Here is a 19,889-nt window from a genome sequence, read left to right on the forward strand (position 1 = left end):
GGCGGGCCACATTTGGCCCCCGGGCCTTGAGGTGGACACGTGTGCTCTGGACAGAGTCTGGATGTAAACTAGTGAGTTACTGGCTGATGGCAGTGATGAAGAACGCCACAACGCCTCCCGACACCTCACACACACTATGATGTATCGCACGCACTGACGCCTCCATTAATTCTCGTCGGCGTGAGCCTCTAGAACACGATCTCCCGTCGCGTCGGGCCGCCGCCGCTGGGGAGGGAAATCTCTTGTTTGTGAATGTCTGGAGAACCTCCAGCCCTGCATGCAGATGAGTTCCTGTGCCATCTGCGTTCTGTCAGGAAAGGAGCCAAACTTTCCAGCTAATTGTTCCGCTGTCCCGTCGAACGCTCCGAGCTGTCGGCTTGGCCAAAACAAGAACGCCGGATCGTCCCCCCCCCCTTGGGACGATCGACCATATATCACACCGAGGATCCATAAGCGGATGACCTGATGTTAAAACTCTTTATTCTGGATCAGAAAGTGGATGAATCCTGGCGTGTTGTTTGCAGTTTGGCTCCACTCTGCTTGGTTCTGGCACCACAAGGGCGCCCCAGTTGGGGTCTGATCCCTTCTGAGCGCGCCGTATTGTTTCACTCCTGCTCGTTTCAGAGCAACAAATTCTCCAGCGACGCTGACGAGGCTCGTTTCTACTCTCAAATTGACAATCCAGGGTAAGAGGATGCAGGAAAATAGAAAAGGGGCCCAAAGCGGCCATAGGCCTCAAAAGGGAGGCTTCGGGGGGGTGAACAGTTGTCCCTGTGGCCCTCTCCTCCTCCCCACTCTTTCTTTTGGGGTGTGTTTGATATGCTGCTCATGTCTGCGGGATCCTGTGTGTTTGGCGGACCCGGAGACTTATCCTGAAGCGTTTGTTTGCTACCAGGAGCCCGGAGCCACTGAGTCACTGCCTCGGCCTTCCTTCCTGTCTCAGCTCAGGGCCGAGCCCCCCCAGTGCAGGATGGGAGATAACCTCCTAATCGGCCGTCGCAGAGGCTGCGGGACGATAAGGAGGACTTTCTTTGCTTTCTATCATGTGGGTGCCACCGATGTTTAAATGTCCCTCTGACACGTGTCTATCAGCTGTTTCTATGGCAAACGCCCAAAGAAGCTGTAAGATTATTGGTGTTTTTACTGTAAACCAATAATACAGTAGTTCTAGATGTCTTTGAGATAGAAAATCAATTGGGATAAAAGTGTTTTTGGCTCCTTTATTGTTTCCTTAATGCTAACTTTCTTCCCTATTCTTCCAAAATGTCTTGTTTACAATTTGGATGTTTTAGTTGTTGTCGTGTAAATTTATTCACGTTTAGCTCGGCGGCGCTAGAAGTAAAGCTAATTTACACCCAGATGAAGCAAAAATGCAAAGCGATTAAAGCAATCAAGGAATTTTTCAACGGCGGTCATCGCATAACCATTTGCAAGTCTTTCCATTGTTGTCTGTACCGTCCTGTTAAGTAGGAGCGCTTCCCCTTCCTGTAGCGCGTTTCGGGGGTACACGATGTACATTAAAGCCCCGGAAGGACGGAGTGAACCGACGGCCTCCCAGTGTTTGCTTTAGCTGGAGAGAAAACAAGTTTGCTGATGAAATGTGACAATAGAGGACATTGGTGACACCTGACCTCTGTCTCTATCTTTTAAATTCCAGTTGAGGGTGGCCTGAAGTCATGTGGGCTCATTCCGTAAAAAAAACCCAAAAAACACGTTAGATCCAAATGTTTTGTTCCCTGTTTTGGAAAATAAATGACCTTGTTCCATTTCTGTGTGACCCATGTGATTCGGTTGGTGCGATTGGACAATGAGGAGTCTAACTCGGCCGACTCGCAGAATGGATCATAAAAAATTAGTTTAGAAGGAGCCAAACCCAACAGGACATTAAATGGACTCCTTGTTAAAAAAAACTATTTATGTGAACAGTCCTGCAGGAGGTTCTGTCTTCAAAGACAGCTTCTTGACGGTCTTGACGTCTGCCGGCGTTGGACCACCCTTCCTGCCCCTGCCTTCATGTACATTTGTGTCTGAAGCCGGAGCCGTCTGGGCCGGGTCCAGGCCTCGAGTCGTGGGCTCTGCCACCATGACCTCCTGACCCCCGGTCTGTCTGTGCCTGGTGGTGACTATGCTGCCCACCCCCAACATGTGCTCCCAACCTCAAGCAACCGAGCAGCTGAGGATTTGAATAGATCTGGGGTGATGTCTCCACTTGTTGAAAATGCGATCTGCGGTGTCTAAATAGAACCTGAGACAAAGACAGCTTCATTGACCCGTCCGGTTAATCATCTAGTGACAGCTCCATCAAGCTGGACTGCTTGTTCAGGGGGGAGATCCATCGCAGGCAAAACTACCCTGGACTCCACGTTGGTTTTAAAAAATGTCCTCACCCTGCTTCCGTCTGGGAACCTTCTATCAAGCTCCGTCTAATTGGAGAAATTCGACCTGCTGTGTGGCTGAAGCCGACTCGCAATGAGACCCAGATCTGTGTTGTGGCCTCATATTTATAGCCTGCGTCGGTCTTTGTAATTACCCCCATCGCCGCGGTCGAGTCTGCGAATCAGCTCTCTCTCAGCGGCCAGCGAGCCTCCGAAACAGCAACGCTAAATACACATTTTACCGTTTTACCGGGAAAAACCTCGGCGCCTGACGCATTTCCTCCGCGCTCGCATTTCTGAGCGAGACATTCGGCTGATTGGACATCAGCAAAACCAGACACGCATACATCGTTTTTTAAATCACTCTGGATTAACGTCACAGTCTTCTACTTGTACAACATTCCACTACACTGACAATGTTGTGTGTTTGCTAACTCGGGTGGGTTGTTATCGCCTCCAACAGTTCAATCAACACATTATTTTTGCATCACACACATCCAAAACGGTACGACAGAGTGTTAACATCACGTGTGCTGTGTTGTTTCCCTTTGTCTTTAAGAAATACGCTCTTTTGTCTGCCTACAGAGGGCAGGAGCGAACTACGGCCCTGGGGCCACTTTCGGCCCTTTGGGGCTCAGTAATCCGGCCCACCAAAATTGTTTAAACTTTGTAAAGAATTTTCTAAAATTTTACATGCGATTTGAATTTGTACAAATAAACATTCCATCTACGCTCAACAGTAGAACAAAAAGTGTACATTTCTTCCAACCAGACTAAATGTGAAAAAACAGGGATGTCCAAATGATGTAATCGCCCACATACGGGTTAGTGTGGGGGGTTTGGATGGGGGTGGGGGGGCTCTTTCCTCTCCGTGATGTAATTTTGCTGCAGCAGTTTTCTCGTGATAAGGAGAAAAAAGTGCAACTTCACATCCACTCCTGTGGTCGGACCCGTCTTATCACCGGCAAAGAGGGTGAGGGACAAACACAAACACGCGTGAGATAACCCCCCCCATCTTCTGTTCCAGAGAACATGTGACGCCCGCGGGGCGTTTCCTGCTGATTATTGATTTTTAACGTCTTCATTCTGATTGAACGCCGGCTACTCCTGGCATCGCCATTTTTCCTCCTCACGGGACGATTGGGAAGCAAAACGCTCTCCCCCCCCAGCCTTGAGTCAACACCGACAGCTCCCTCATTGATCGACTCGGACAATTTATTAGCCATTGTGACAGTTTCCTGTACAGCCAGGGTCGACAGGGAGTGGGGGGGAGGGGGGGAAACAGAGAGGTATGCAGATAAAGTGCTCCGAAACAGTTTGCACAATACCTATTGTGTTTTAATAGCGCGTTGAACTGTTACCTCCAGAATGTTTTTCGCATACCTTTGGGTTTGCGTGTGTGTTTGTTATTCCATATACGTGTCCTGCCGTTTCGATCTGTTCCCTCGACGTGACGGGCAAAAAACATGACTCCTGGAAAATTACGAGCTCAGGGCTGAAGTGTTTGAAAATAATAGGAAATACCAGCGAATTTGCCAGTAAAACACTTGAAGCTCCAACAATGGATCAGCATCCTTGAACTCCGGCTTTCGCCAATCTGTAAACGTCACGTTCTGTCAACAGGTTGAACACGAACACGGGAAATATTTGGTAGAAAATCAGCAAAGAAATTCTAGTAAACGACTTTGTTTGAGCCAAGAAAGGCAACTAAGTGTGCATGACCTTGACCTTTGACCTCTCTGTGGTTTATCCCAGTGGAAATCACACCTCTGCAGCAGCAGACACCGACCTTGTCTGGTCTTTCATAAGAGAAGCCAAGGTTAAGACGATGGACAGCCAAAGGTGGATCGTGTTCCACGAGCTCAGTCGGGGTTACAGACTCACGCTGGCGGTCGGGGGTTCAGAGATGGGCGGGGCAGGGGGGGGTCACAGGAAGACAACTGGAAGAGGCACGCATGTCACTCTTATTTACGAGAGAAATACAGTAAGGTTCACGCCGGTGCAAAAGTCAGCTGGATTTCAGTCTGCGCTGTGCTCGTGTTATATTTCCCCGACCTTCGCCCTCTCATATCGCGCATGCCTTCCAGACGCAGGATGAAAACTGATGAAACTTGAAAAGAGAACGGATGGTCTGCTCTCCAAAAAAAAAAAAAAAAAACACATTCTGTAAGGAGGAACACCTGTGAAAAGAGATTCTTGCCAAACGAAAGGGTGCTAAAATAATCCTGCATGTTTTGAATAGAGTTTAAATGCATGTGCAAGTCGATTGTGAGGTCTGAGGGAATAATCATCAGCAGATTATGAATTTAAAATCACCAAATCTGAATTTCATAATGATCTTTAAAATACAAAATAAAATGAGAATTCTTTATTTCTGTCTGGTTGGTCGTAAACATGGTATTACAAATTGTTCCACGCTGTCCATTACAGTAATATTATATCACATGTAAATCATTGGCCAAGACATACACAGTAAATCTACACATTGTTTATGTTGCCATAGCAACAGCAAATATTACTGGGGTTTTTTTGTCTGCAGTTCTACCACGAGACATCTGGAAAATCCATCCCACCCCTGAATGGACAACTGGGAGCCTGATGAGTGTCTGTACAGTAACACAGCGCCATCTAGTGGACACACACTGACAACCCACCTAGATGGATTTACTGTTACAGTAAGTAGAGACAGGAGGAAACACTGGGGGCTATCCCAGCATCCCTGTGGTCCTCATTAGGAAGCAGCAGCTGCATGCTTGAGGGTGGGTGGGGGTATTCATTGATGGAGGGTTAATTTGCATATGCTGACCTGAAGGAAGACCTGCAACTGCGCCGCGGACTCACGAGTGTCGACACTCGTCAAGATTTAACACAATCATTAGGAATAAAACAGAGAGGATGCTAATTATACACAAGTGACAGTAGAAGACAAGAAAGAGAAGAAGAAAAAGAAAAATCAGGGAAATTATTTATGTATATATCTAATCTAAATCTAATCATATATATATATATATATATATATATATATATATATATATATATATATATATATATATATATATATATATGAGATTAGATTTACCCTTCAAAATAATTATTTTTTTATATTATATGATAATAAAAATATTAATAGCCCTTATAACAATAAGTACCTCAGGTTTGTGATGACAGATGATATACGCACACAAACACATACACCTATATATACACAGTAATGTGTGTGTGCGTGTGTGTGTACATACATGTATATATAGAGAGAAACATGGTAAGAGACAGACAGAGCTAGATTGATGGATTAATAGATTGATGGATTAATAGATTGATGGATTAATAGATTGATAGCTTATTATCTGAACCTGAATGAACCTGAACAGGAGGTCACGTTGTTGTGACGGTTTTAGTAGCAGAGGTAGAAAAGTTTCACCCAATGATAACAAAATGGGGCAAAATTATAATATCTGAATCAAGCATCTTCCTGCCAAAACCAGTAGAATTAAATTTAACTTTAAATAGAAAACAAAACCTTCAAGGAGCCTTGGGTCCAGCTTTTGCTCGGTCCTCCTGGTTCCTCACTTCCTGTCCTGTCCTAGTGGAGAATAATCTGGTGACAAACACAGAAACACAAATGAAACGTAACGGGACCCAGTCGGACCGACACGGACAAACAGAAGCATGACGCGTGTGGAGACTCAAAACTACCCGGAGTCGGACTGAAGAAGCTGCGTGATGAAGGAAGCAGCTCTTATCTGCTGCGTGACGCACAATGAGCTGCAATGTGGATGCAGCTGCCGCACAACAATTAACAATCCAACAGCGTGCAGCCAATGAGGTCAGCACAGATCCGGACCTGAATGACAACGTTGTCTTGAGCGAGTTTGGCCCATCTGGCTCTGAGTTCGCTTTGCCAGTGTGTTGTTGGAGCACAAGCGAATAAGGGTGGGTACTATCTTGTAGTAATATGTCTGAATAGAGGGCATTTGTTCATCCATGTATGTATAAAAGAACAGAATCCCAACATGTTGTGGTTTTCTGGGGTTCAGAGGTGGAATAACACGGAAGCTCCAACGGCTAACCCCAATAGTGTTTGATGTTTTGTGATTTTATCATCAGAGAGAACGTACCTTCAGCCAACTGGAGAACTGCTTGTCTGTCCGCCGTAATGTAGTGAGCCGTCAGGAAGTAAGCGATTCCACCCAGGATCGCCACAAACACGCTGATCAGGAGGCTGTACTGCAGACTGTGGAAGCTCCAAGCGAGACTCTCAGGATCCGATTCCACAGTCGTGTCTGAAATCTGACACAGGTTTCAAAATCAACACACAATTAGGTCCTCTCCATGAACAGGAAGTGGACAACGAGAAGGCGGAACATCTCACCAGTCCTACTATGTACGGGCTGATGGCGTCGCCCAGGAGGTGGCCCAGCATGATCTGGAAAGCCTCGGCTGAGGCTCGTCTGGTCGGAACAACGATGTACTGAAGGAAAGAGCCACAACAAAACGACCCGTTTGCGTCAGGACTCAGAGGAAAGGCTCATCCTTACGTACGACGTTCAAACTCACCAGGACCATATCGGCCATGAGGGTCAAATTCAACGACACCAATATTTCACTGATGAAAATGAACACCTGAAATGAGACGTGGAAGCATCTGATCGTCTGTCCAATCGTTGCTCACGTGGGCGTTCATGGGTGAAGCTTTGATGTCTTTTATAGAAGAAGCTCAGCAGATAAAGGAAAAAAAAAACCCTGGAAAACTACTTCATTGCCTCGTTGCACAGTTAGCATTAGCTCTGGTGCATTAAAAAAGAACGTTTCCATGACGATACCGGCAAAGACAAGAGTCATCTCTTACGCAGGTGGTCGGGATGCTGATCGGCGCCACAAAGATGGTGATGAAGAAGCAGGGGCATGCTCCCAGAACGCCAATCCCGCAGATGAGCGGGTCCACGTTTGGGACTCGGTCCCTCAGTTTTCTAGACAGGCCGTAGCCGAGACAACCTCCCAGAATTCCCGACACCACCGTCAAAGCCCCGAAGATGTAGCTGCAAACGACAAGGGATGTTTCGTGGGGGAACGTGACAAAATGGATTAAAGATGGACGCCTCACCTGTCTGTGGGGCTGCAGGGCTCTCTGGTGCAGGGGGGTTGGAGTCCCTGAAAGACTCGAGCTCTGGACAGGAAAGTGGGCATCCAGAAGGACAGGACTCCAACGTTGAAGCTGGTGGTTATCGCTCCGAGCGACAGCGAGGTGTAGCTTTTACTGGGGTGGGAAAGGCTCGCGTCAAAAAGGTGAATCGAGTCTTTATCGTCTCGATGTTAACATGAACCTGTAACACGTCATCAGTCCGGGGTCTTACTGTTTTAAAAGATACTTGATGTCCTCCAGGTAGGAGGTCTTCTCTTGAATTCCCTTCCCGTGGGTCTCAGCAGCGCCCCTGGGGGGGTTGGGGCACAAGAAGATCAGCAAGACGAGTCCCATGGAGCCCAGGATGGGCGTGATCTGATGGAACAAACCAGATTTGGAAATCAGACGTCTAACTTTAGATACTCCAGCGTTTAGCTAACGTTCACGTCGGCGTACGATGAAGGTGTTCTCACCCTGAGGGCCCAGCGCCAGTCCCCCGTCAGAGAGGCGCTGCCTGCCCCCACCAGGTAACCGAGACCGCTGTGAACGAAAGCGAAAGAGGAAAGATAAGACTTCAAATTCATTCTGTAGAAAAACGTAGAAACGTGCGATCTGCGACCTTGAGACAATCATGATGATGTAGAAGATGCAGATCATGGCGCTGCGTTCAGCGCCGGTGTAGAGGTCGCTGATGATGGTGGGGGCGATGGTGGAGTAACTGGCCTCGCCTATCCCCACCAGGGCTCGCATCAGGATCAGAAACCAGAAGCACTTAAGAGGACGGAGACACGATTCAGAAGCATTTACAACACGTGTCAAACTCAAGGCCCGGGGGCCAAATGTGGCCCTCCACAGCATTTTATGTGGCCTGCGAGAGCATACAAGGTCAGTGTCTAAAAATAGATTAAAAAAAGTGTGCTCTAAACAAAAACTACATTACCCACAATGCAGTAATTCAGCAAATTTTAACTCTGACAAACACATTGTGAACAAAGTTAACGTCCTAACTTGTGTCTGATGTTATTTTTCTTTATTGATTGATAGTTTGACCCTTGATTGATGGAGTTCTGTGGGTTTAATAACCTGACAAATTAAAAAGAATTTATGTTAGAACAGAGAAACAAACGTGTTTTTTCCATGTAACTGTAATGAATTCATAAATTTAGATTTATGTAACATTAACGAGTACTGGTAGTTACATTTATTTTACATTACATCGAGTTTCATTTATAAGTTACATCTGGTTTTTGGGGGTCTACAAGCATCGATTTTACAGTTGCGAAGGCATCGGGAAAGCGGGAGCGACACGTGATGAAGTCAGGAGTCAATGGGATGGAATCCCGAGCAACAGGAAGCGACATTCCGCATCGGGGAACGTCTGCTTCCCACTTACCGACTTGGTGACGAAGGAACCCGCAGCTGCAGTCGCAATCCACACGCTCAGACCGACCAGCATGATGTACTTCCTGTTGAAGCGGTCTCCGAGGTAACCGAAGAGCGGGGCCAGGAGCAAAAAGCTGCAGAGGAAGACTGGAGGTGCACAAAGGAAAAGTCATTCCTGCTTTACGAGGTGAGCGGACGAGAAGAGAAGTCACACCCGGAAGTTTTCAAAAGTCCATCGATTAAGAAGAATTAACAGACGACTGTTTAATTTTTGTCGAGATCCACCACCTTACTCCTTTATCCAGATCCACACCAAGACTTTGTTGGGATCTTTCCTTACTTATTGTCTGACTATAATAAATTTAAATTATGAAGTAAATGACGACCTTTGGATCAGGAAAATGTGAACAGATTTTGAGGCTTAAAGGAAATCCTCTGTGTTGTGTTTCATGTTTTTGTTTCCTGCTGGAGTTTCAACAATCGGTCGTTCGGAGTGGGGGTGTTGCAGGGGGGGGGGGTCTTACCTGTTTGTAGAAGTGCAGCTGTGCTGTCGCTTATACCAAAGAACTTCTGAATATCGAGGAGAACACCTACGAGACCATGAAAACATCTATTAGAACCCACATGAACCAGACCAACGGTCTGTTCCACACTTTGAGATGATTCAGCATGAGTCGATCTTATGTGAGATGGTCCGACCTGCTATCGTGAACCGCTCCATGTAGTTGATCAGGTTGATGTAACAAAGAACAGCCATGGTGACGTGATTCCGTCGGCGTGACGAGGCCCGTTGGCTAACATCCCGTAACTCGCGTGTTGAAAGGTCATTGGTCAAAGAGCCGTAGCGTGTACGAGAACCGGAGCCCGGCTGATCGGGAATGGGGGACACCGGTTCCTCCATCATCTGCCAATCTTCCTTCACCTGGAATCGACAGGAATCGTTTCAGTTCAAGTGGAATCAGACAAGGAGGGAGTTGTGTGTCTGTAAACGTCTGTATCTCACTACACATTAACTTAAATGTACTTAAACATGACGTGTTGCCATTTAAATCCTGTGTCACGCCAGTAATCTAGTTTGTCGGAAGTCAGTAAATGTGGTTTGTGGACTTCACCGCAGTAAAAGCAGCTGTGTAATTGTGTAAAAGCAAATTGTTTCAAGCAAGAGCTGGAATAACGAGGAATTTCAGTCGTTTCTGATGCTACATTCCACGTTTTCCAACACCCACAACAACCAAACTGCAGACACTGTCGAGGCAACAGTGGCAGTCATGAAATAAAAGTACAGTATAATTGAGTTAAACTACTATAACTACTAGTGTATAACTTTCGTTTCAGATAAAATAAGTCTTTATTGTCTCTCTTGAGGAAATTTTCTTTTAGTAATTTGAGAGAAGAGACAATCAACACACCAGAACGTTCCACACACATCACATGCTTCTTACATATAAATATATAGTGTGAAAATCTAGATATAACATGGATATCATGTATAAAATAGGAAATTATTGACCTTACATAACAAAATGCCGATGAATTTTGTACAAATATCCAAAGATAACAATTTTAAACTCACCTTATGAAACTGATTACCTTGTCCACACCTACCAGCGGCCGTTAAACACACGTTTTACTGTTCATTAGTTTCAGTCTGAGACTCACGCTGGATGGAGACGTCTTCTGTGTGACTTCACAGCTCATTCCTGATTCTACGGTCCAGCAGGAAAACTCCTGAGGCGAGTCATTGACGCTTCATGCCTCGAGCGATATTAAGTTAGTGGCCCAGCAGTGACCAACCCACTGTGGGTCGGTCACATGCTGTCACACAGTTCAATGCCATAAAGAGAAATAGGAGTGCAGGGTGAGCTGAGTCCACAGCATCGCTGAGGTGCTTTCACTCCTGTATAATTCAATGTTCCTGTAAGGCAATGTTTACAAGGACATTTAATATAAAGTTGAAAAACTGTGAAGACAGACCAAGTGTCCTGTATTTTATCTGGATGTTATTGTTTGAAGCCTCTTCTTCCACACAGTGGAACCCCAGGTGGCTGAGCTAACTGGGATTCCTAGTCCTAGGATTAGGAGTTTCCCGTCTGTGTTTGCGCTTGTCATCATTTATCTGTGGCGATTACACGTTCTGTCCACGAGGAGGCGATAGCGAGTTGGCTTTACACCTGTGAGATCTGTTAAAACACAGAGTAAGAAGTAGACAGAAAGAAAAGAACTCCTGTATTAAAAGTCTATTGAACACTAAAAAATTGGGAAAAAAGTTTCAAACCAAATATTAAATTGTAAATCAGCTGAATTTAAAAAAATGGAGTAGAAAAAGACGGATAAAAACTACATCCGGTTGTATTCATCATTCCTGTCCTTGTTAATACCATCCATAGCCGGACCCATTCAGGGACCTGGATCTGCATCACTGTTCCCTATAATATTCATCCTCTCTCCTTTTCTGTCTCTTTCTTTTCAGAATTTCTTTTTTAATAACTGTTTGTGTTTTACCAGAATTGAGGTTAAATAGATTGTCCTATGCTTTTAAACAAACTGTTATGAACTGGCCAGTCATGAAGCAAAATCTATGAATAATACAACTTTTAATTTGACGCAACATGTCAACATTTATTACACACAGTAACTTATCTTTATGGATAAATAAGACTGTAAAAATAAACCCTGACCCACCTTTGTCCTTAAAAACATTAGCTGTGTTGTTACTAGGCCTGTACACATATATACTACGCAGGTAATTAACAACATAGACAAACACTGCAGTGGGCAAACAATTGCTTTCTGTGGATTAATAAAGTTGATTTAATATGAATCTTTAATCTTTATTGTGTGGTGTTTTAACAGGCCCACAGAAATAAAAGAGATAGGTGGAAATGAGTGTCAAAATCAGATTTTTACAAAACGAATTGTACAATTGAATAAACTGAAAAACACAAGATTAAAGGAAGTAAATGCAAACTTCAACAGCAGCTTGCATATTAAAATTAAAGTATGGACCATTCAGAGATTAAAGTTGCGATATTCTGGGTAAAACGGGTCAGCGACGACGTGAAAAAATTATCTTTTACTTTGTTTTCATGTCTGTGTGTGTTCTGAATAGAATTTCTAATTAGGAGTTATCTGTGAGAGATCCCTGCAGCATCACAAGACCTTTACCCTTTGTAGACTTCAAGACAGCCTTCAACCAGGTATGGCATGCTGTACTGTGGGCAACCATGAGGAAGTATAACATAAGCCCTCATCTAGTCAGAATCATTACACCTGTACAACAAATCCATCAGTGCAGTTCTCCACAACGAAGCTATCGGAGACTGGAGACAGGCCCGCTCTCCCCCACTCTCTTTAACATCTTTCTGGAGCGTATGGTGACGGATGCCCTGACAGACCATGAAGGAACTGTCGGCATAGGAGGCAGACCAATTACCAACCTCTGTTTTGTGGATGACATCGTCATCGTTTCAGCTGAACTTGCCAGTCCACCTGAAAGGCTCAACAACACTTCCCTACAACATTCTCTCAGACATCAAAACAACAAACAGGCACTGGACACAGTGTCCAGCTTCAAATATCTCAGAGCAATCGTGTCCGATAAAAGATCCAAGCAAATGCTTGCCAGAATCGCTCAAACAACAGCTGCTCTGGCAAAACTCAAGCCCAGCTGGAAAGACAAAAACATTGTAAGCATATAGAAAGACAATATCTCTATATGCTTGCAAAATTTGGACCTTTACAGTTGAGCTGCAGAATACAGAGCATGGAGATGAGATGCTACAGAAGACTCAGGGGCATCTATTACACCCAACATGTCACAAATGAGGAAGTTCAGCAGATCAGACAAGCCATCGGCTCACATGAAAACCAGCTTACCAATGACAAAAAGTGGAAACCGAGGTGGTGGTGAGAGTTTAGCTCAAACCATCCTAGAAGTCAGAGATTAAAGCAATTAGAAGAAGCAATTAAACAACCCTCCAATAGGTGGCAGTCATACAGTTATTCGGTCTGCACAAAAACATCAACGAAGAAGAAAGTAGTGTCAGTAGCAGAGGAAAGCCACGAAGAAGAATGTCGAGAACCCTCAGCGGAAAATAGACGGGACGGAGTAGAATCTGGTGAACGTGAAATTAACGCCGTTACCTCAGAAAACCACCACCGAACAAAAGCCGCGTACCGCCCGCTGAAGTATGACGGAGCCGCAGTCGTTGCTGTTACTCAGAAGACAGCTCTCAGGTGACGACACATCGGCGGTGCTAACTGATGCTAAGCTAACCGTGGCGATTCAAACCGGACGGATTTGTTGATCCTTCGGCACTAAAGCTGTCCTGATAAACCAGTTGTGTGGAGGTGCTGGCAGGTTTTCATGTGGGAGAAACAAACACACGCTCAGTGTGTTGGGAGACACACACACACTTTCAGTGTGTGTGTGTTTCCACGTAGCAGAGGCATTTGTGGAGAAAGCCGCTGTCAAAGTCCCGACGACTTTCTGCTATCGGCTAGCTAAGAACCTGTTAGCATAGCGTTAGCATGAGGCGGTTTTTGGTGTGTGTGAATGTATTTTTAACCGCGATAACAAGAGTTGTTCTCACTTTGTGGACGAAGCTTTTGTGAGTTATCCGGATTAAAAACGATGGCAGGTGCTAAATCATTCAGAACGAACGTTGTTCCAGGTGAACTGTTGCTAACCAGAACCAGTCCTCATGAATAACTCGCTGCTTCTGTCCGCTGAAGTTAGCCGCTGTTTCTGTCAGGAGCGTCAACACAACCTGGCTGTATTCGTTGTTCCAATTAATTTTAATTGACTCGATGTTAACCAAAATCAAGTTGGATTTTGCGAGTATTGATTTTGTAAGTTAACAATTACAATGCACTCGATCAATTGATTATGTAAAAAAAAAAAAAAAGTGATGCTCAAGTGGAATGTAAGTGATATTTTATCAATCTGGTTGCAACTATTGGGCGACTGTTACTGCGCACAATTATTATGAAACTTAATAAAAAATGGAAAAAAATTCCCACTTGTTTACTTTTATCCGTTAAAGTGAGAAATCAAATTTTACAATTAAAACATTTTCGATAGTTTAAAAAAAGCTGTGACCAATATAGCTAATGTCTTCAATAACAATGATAAACCGTGTGTGTGTGGAGTCTCAGTTTCCTGATCTGTTGCCGATCAACTTCTTTGCACAGCTTCTCTCAGTGTTGAGAGGTGGACGGTTTCCCTTCATGGTGAATCTCCCGTTTAAGAAGCTCTCACAGGTTCTCAGTTCGGGTTTTTGTCGGGTGAGGAAGGGGACCATGTCCTTATTCTTTCATTTGAAGGCCTTTACTGGCCAGACATTGGAGTACTGTGGTGGTCCTGACAGATGCCGACTTTTTCCTGAACTACTGCTTGAGGAAATGCCTTCTAAACACTGGCAGTAGGTTTGGGAGTTGGATCTTGAGTCCCATCTTCAATCTGAAAAGGCTCAAGTGGCACATCCTTACCAGGTCCCCCTCCTCCGCCCTGCTTGCGTCTGTGGCCGTTACTGATCCATCCAGGGGCCGATCTATGTGGTCCGTCACTCTCATCCCATCAGTCCATCAAACTCAAAATCTGTTTGCAGATGTTTGTTGGCCCAGACTTTACATTTCATCTTGTGTGTCTTGTCTAATAGTGGTCGAATTTCAGCTTCGGAGCAGTGGACGCTTTGTACTTCTGGGTGCACTGGAGGATAAAGGGTTCCTGGTAGCTACACGTTTGATTCTTCTCGAACCTTTGACTATTAAGTCTTTTTTTCTGTGATCACATCCCTATATCTTAGGTGATGCATCCCTCTGAAAGAGTCTTTACAGTTTTTGTCTTTTCAGAAATTCATTTTCCTTTTTTTTGGCCCATTTTCGTGGAGGAAAAGAACCTTCCTGAACATTATGCACACACATTTATGTGGTGTTGATCACCGTAGGCCACATCCTCTCTCCTTACACAAAAACACATCATCTGATATACTTAAGTCCACTCAGCATTCAGGTTATACAGCTTGAAGTTGGAAAATATGTATAAAAATGATGATATGGCCAAATTACTCACTTGCCTAATAATTGTTCACACAGTGTAGACTGGGGGAGGCAGAATGTGATGCTTCGTAGGTAAAGTTTCCAGTTAGGATTTGTCTGAGGCAGCAAAGTGTGGAAGACGTTAATTAAAGTAGTTGTAATTCCAGTTAGAGTGTTAATGGATAGAAATGTAATTGGGGCTGCATCACGTCACAGGGCATGTGGTGTCAGTAAACCAACGGTAAATGAGCTAAAAACTGTCATGCTGCAAGAAAAGTCTGATGCAATATTCACTTCACTTTAACTGGAGTTTTGACATAGCTACTCTTTTTTTTTATACAGCGGTTTGCTTCTTTTTTAATCATCGATGCACGTCTTGGCCAATGTGATGCGCCTAGAAAACATCACGATTAAATTTTGGGGGATTCATGCAAGTAACATTTCAAATTTGTTGTCAGCACTCGAGACGTTTACTGCTGTTTACTACTGCTCTCATGAGGTTACAGTGTGATTAATGGTGCAGCAGTCGAGACAACACGCTGTATGTTCTGTGATACGACAAGACGATGGCTTGACTTTGGCATTTTTGTGTTTTTATTGCTTTTCTAGACATGAACAAAAACCCAGTAGAAGGATTCTCAGCAGGCCTGATTGAAGACAGTGATTTCTATAGATGGGAAGTCCTTATCATCGGGCCTCCAGACACAATGTAGTAAGTCCATTTGTCTGATAAGTGAAGCAGAGGTGTGTTACGTTGTACTCTGAACAAGAACAACTGTAATTCTCTCTCACTCGCTCTGAATGAGACAATATTTATTCTGTTCCTGTTTGCTCTTCCATCTGTTTCACAGTGAAGGTGGTGTTTTTAAAGCTCATCTGACATTTCCTAAAGACTACCCTAACAAGCCGCCAAAAATGAAATTCATCACAGAAATTTGGCACCCTAACGGTAAGTACAGCTGGAGTACCCCGGATGAAATCTGCCCTTGTTTGACCTGAAGGGCTCCCTAGTGGAAATGGTGACGTTTTGACCATTTTTAATGTAAATACTGAGGAATATCTAATTCACTGAATCGGTGTTCAAACTGAATCTTAAGGTCAGCAAGTGTCTCCCTGAGTCACCCTCAGACATTTATAACATTCTACTACATTAAAACTTATTTTTTAAAACAAAATTGTTGCTGAGAAACGCAGGGAACTACTAACAACTACTACTTGCACTACTGTGGCCAAGGGCTAAATGTTGGAACATTAACATCCATAATACTGTCAAAGTATCAAGTCTTTTCTGCCCTTTTTTTTGTGTTCTTTCTAGTCGACAAGCATGGAGATGTTTGTATTTCTATTTTGCACGAACCCGGGGAGGACAAGTTTGGCTACGAGAAGCCAGAGGAGCGCTGGCTGCCAATTCACACGGTGGAAACCATCCTGATTAGTGTTATCTCTATGCTGGCAGACCCAAATGGTGACTCCCCAGCAAACGTGGACGCTGCAGTAAGTGTCCATGGATATCAGAAATTATATGGTACAAAATAAAAAAATTCTAACAGCTAACGGTTGTCTCAAAAAAGCTATTTTAATAAAATTCAAGAGGTTGTTGGTCCATGTTTTTTGTTGGCTAAATCTCATTCCATCATATCAGTGATGGACTAAAGAGAAGAGCAGTACTCTTCAAAATTACACCAAGCAACTGATTTGCCTCTATTTTTTACCCCCTGCAGAAAGAGTGGAGAGACGATCGACAAGGCGCGTTCAAAAGAAAAGTCGCCCGTTGTGTACGGAAAAGCCAGGAAGCTGCATATGAGTGATATTTAGCAAGCATCTACCTTCATGATTTCAGGGCAAGTACTCCTCAAAAGTTCACAAGTTGCCTCCACAATTACCTGCTTTGCTGTGAAATATTCAGAATCCAATTGAGACTTTTGTTTTGTTTTTTGCTGGAATTGGCTAAGATTAAACTGTAAGATCTGTTATTGGGTGCTTTGATGTAACTCGGCAACGCCAAACTATGTTGAAAGCAACAGGAGATATTTACACACACACACTTCGTAGAATTTCCTAGTCTTGCCTGTTGTTGATGTTCAGACTTTGTGCTTTTCCTGCAGGTCTCCAGTTGAAAATCAACATGGCACTGTTTCCTGGACTCTTCCACCCTGTCGTCAGGCTGGTCCTCCTCTTCTGGCAGGAAGCGATTGGCTACCGTAGGCTGCAATAGAACATAACCGTGGCTAACAAGGCTGACAGAAAAACACCGAGCAAGTGCCAACTCAAAAAAAACAACAACAAAAAACCAACCGCCCAGAAGATACTAAATCTTTTTTCAAGTCTATGAACTGCTTCAACATTCAGGAAGATATTGTAAAGACGTGTATATAGACAGACTAAACCGGATAATATATAAGCTCCCTTTCCATTTATCAAAAAGACACTCAGACCAAATAAGTAGCACTGGTTCAGATAGATTTATTTTTGTCCATTTTCCATTTCCTAACTGAAGCATGCATAAGTTCTCTTCACATAGTTTTAACAGGAGGTCTTAAATAGGAGTGTTGTGATGCCGTTGGACAAAATTCACCTGTGAAGAGCTTGACTGATTCAAGCGGGACGTTTTTTTTTTCTTGAGGAACACCACCGCATTGGACTGGAGAACTGTTCCAGGGGTCTTTTTTGAACACCCTCAGAAGTCCACATCTGTTTCCACGAATGATGTTTGTTTCCCGTTGTCAGCTGCAAGTCTTACCTCCAGCTTGGTTCATTTATAAAAGGCAGCAAAAACTCTGCTTTTTTTTTTTTTTTTTGTGCATGCTGAATTCACTTTTATCAGTTTTCAAAAGTGCCTCCAAACGAAATGCCTGGCCACATCACATTAAACAAGTGTTGAAAAATGTTGAAAAAAGATTGTAAAATGGTGTACCTCCTATTTGTGAATTAAAATAATTACCAGTACACAAATAAATCTGTGTAATTAGGGTATCGGTAACAATTTGGTGTAGCAATAAATCCCCTAGAACGAAGCGCACACGTCAGTTTGCTGGATGAGGCCCTCCTCTCCGATGTTCTGTTATTTTAGCAGCCTCTTTTCTTTTTCTGTGTTGTCCTCAGTAGGAAATGTTATGCATGCTTTATGATATTTTTGGTTTGTTTCCGTTGAATTTTCGAGTGTTTGTGTAAACAGTATGTGTGCCCGTTACGTTGTTCTTTCCCTCCTGATCCATAATCTCATTATTATTCTGCTCACAGGAATATTGCAGATTTGCCTAATGTACAAAGACAAAATATTGATGTATATTTTTCATGTTATGGAACCTGTCACCTGTAGTGAGTTCTTCTAAAATATGACTTTTTTTTTCAATACTCTCTTTGTGTAATTCATTTAGCCGTGTTGGGGTACAACACAAATTGCTTACTGCTCATGAAGACACAACATTTTTCATATTTTCGATTATCTCGCTGGCCATTTCGATAATTTTCCTCTGCAGAGTGAGGTTCCCAAAACCAAGAGATTCAAGATTTATAAAACAAAACCATCAAAATGTTGTCCAAATTAAAATTGTTCAGTCTGTGCAGGAAATTTTATATATATATATATATATATATATATATATATATATATATATATATATATATATATATATATATATATATATATAAACAAACCATCGCCCTGGGATCTACATTAGCATAGTTACCCTACGAGCCAGGTGAACTAGCATGCTAGCTAAGTTTATAAACACAATTAACTACACAACAAAACGCTTGCTATCCGTCAAAGCCGTCCTAAAACACAGGAAAGTCGTTCCTCACTCATTCATATTTGTGTAAACATAAACTAAAGACTTGAGAAAGATGTTTTTAAGTACCTGTGTATCAATTAACGGACGCGTAGACTCCCCGCTTCACTCAAACCGGCGCCATTTTTCTCCCCTGACGCGCGCGCCACGCAGGGCTCGAGACGGAGCGACTCCGATTGAACCGGAGGAGCGCGTGAGCGCCACCTACTGGTCTGGTGTAGTGAATCTCCGGTGCGTTCAAGTGACCCCGTTAGCGTAGTACTTTATAGTTTTAAATGAAATGAAATTTTAAAAAAAAAACCGGGCGCTTGTTTCATGTAAAATCTCTACACTCTGTATAGCGTTTTCAACCTATCACATACTCATTAAAACCCTTTTCTTAAATGAAGCACGTGTAACGGATTATTATTATGTATTATGTATTATTATCATTATTTGTAGTAGTATTAGTATTGCTATTAGTTTTAATAATATTAGTAGTATCCATTTGACGAGGCAGGTTTAACAAACCCTGAATAAAACCTGTGGCTCTGGTTTGACTTAATCTGAACCTGTAAACCCAAGTTTGTGGTTTCACAAAAGCTGCTCAGTGTTAGTTTTATCAACCCAGGCTAAGTTCATCTGCAGTTCAGCAGGCGCGACACAACTCTAATAAGCCATCAAAAAGAGCCCTGATTCAACAAGTCACCATGACGACGGACCAGAAGCTCTCCATGTACTTTGGGGCGGCTGAAGTACAGATTTTAATCTATGCAAATGAAGACTTTGAGGACATTTTCGAAAGAAAAAGGAACAGTGTTGCAGCTGTAGAGAAGAGTACGTGACATGGCGTGGGAATCAGTGCGTATGTTTAAATGTAGTCCGCTGCAATCAGGATAGATTTACAGCGGGAAACGGGCTTTCAGTAGGCCCCAGCCTCTCCTCCTGCAGTGACCCCAGTTGAAGTTCTGTGGAGGACCTGGTTCAGTGTCAGGGGTCAGCAGCCTCAGTTGCCATGGGTAACCCCTGTCCTCTAGATAAAAGCAATTCATTTCCCCTGTGATGTATAGTGGATATATTAGAGTGGATTTGAGGACGGAGTCAAGTGAGTTACTTGCAAACCTTTATGCTACATACCACTACTACTGATTACTATTAGTACTGGCTACTGACTACTTTACAATCTGCTGCTCAAGTAAG

At 43.6% G+C, this 19,889-nt stretch overlaps 2 protein-coding genes across 4 annotated transcripts; one reads left to right on the top strand and one right to left on the bottom strand.

Moving 5' to 3' along the window:
• Positions 1-5,461: 5,461 nt before the first annotated feature.
• spns3 (SPNS lysolipid transporter 3, sphingosine-1-phosphate (putative)) lies at positions 5,462-10,762 on the bottom strand. 2 transcript variants are annotated; one of them, XM_068331138.1, is made up of 13 exons: positions 10,471-10,762; positions 9,580-9,802; positions 9,405-9,470; positions 8,891-9,027; positions 8,117-8,268; positions 7,971-8,037; positions 7,730-7,872; positions 7,480-7,632; positions 7,225-7,414; positions 6,933-6,998; positions 6,748-6,846; positions 6,494-6,665; positions 5,462-5,973 (listed from the first exon to the last, which is right to left on the bottom strand). In XM_068331138.1, exons 2-13 carry the CDS (start codon positions 9,782-9,784, stop codon positions 5,942-5,944), a joined length of 1,482 nt encoding a protein of 493 aa, XP_068187239.1. In that variant the 5' UTR covers positions 9,785-9,802; positions 10,471-10,762; the 3' UTR covers positions 5,462-5,941. The 2 variants fall into 2 exon arrangements, with proteins under 2 accessions (XP_068187239.1, XP_068187238.1); XM_068331137.1 differs by having other exon boundaries at positions 10,454-10,761.
• A 2,156-nt stretch (positions 10,763-12,918) lies between these two features.
• On the top strand, positions 12,919-18,470 carry ube2g1a (ubiquitin-conjugating enzyme E2G 1a (UBC7 homolog, yeast)). Of its 2 annotated transcripts, XM_068330870.1 has the most exons (7): positions 12,966-13,116; positions 14,541-14,611; positions 15,529-15,631; positions 15,771-15,868; positions 16,235-16,413; positions 16,641-16,760; positions 17,025-18,470. In XM_068330870.1, the coding sequence occupies exons 3-6, from the start codon at positions 15,531-15,533 to the stop codon at positions 16,725-16,727; spliced, it is 465 nt and encodes a 154-aa protein (XP_068186971.1). In that variant the 5' UTR covers positions 12,966-13,116; positions 14,541-14,611; positions 15,529-15,530; the 3' UTR covers positions 16,728-16,760; positions 17,025-18,470. The 2 variants fall into 2 exon arrangements, with proteins under 2 accessions (XP_068186970.1, XP_068186971.1); XM_068330869.1 differs by lacking the exon at positions 14,541-14,611 and having other exon boundaries at positions 12,919-13,116; positions 17,025-18,469.
• Positions 18,471-19,889: the final 1,419 nt, after the last annotated feature.

This window comes from Antennarius striatus, chromosome 13 (genome assembly GCF_040054535.1).
Source record: "Antennarius striatus isolate MH-2024 chromosome 13, ASM4005453v1, whole genome shotgun sequence".
Classification (NCBI taxonomy): Eukaryota; Metazoa; Chordata; class Actinopteri; order Lophiiformes; family Antennariidae; genus Antennarius; species Antennarius striatus.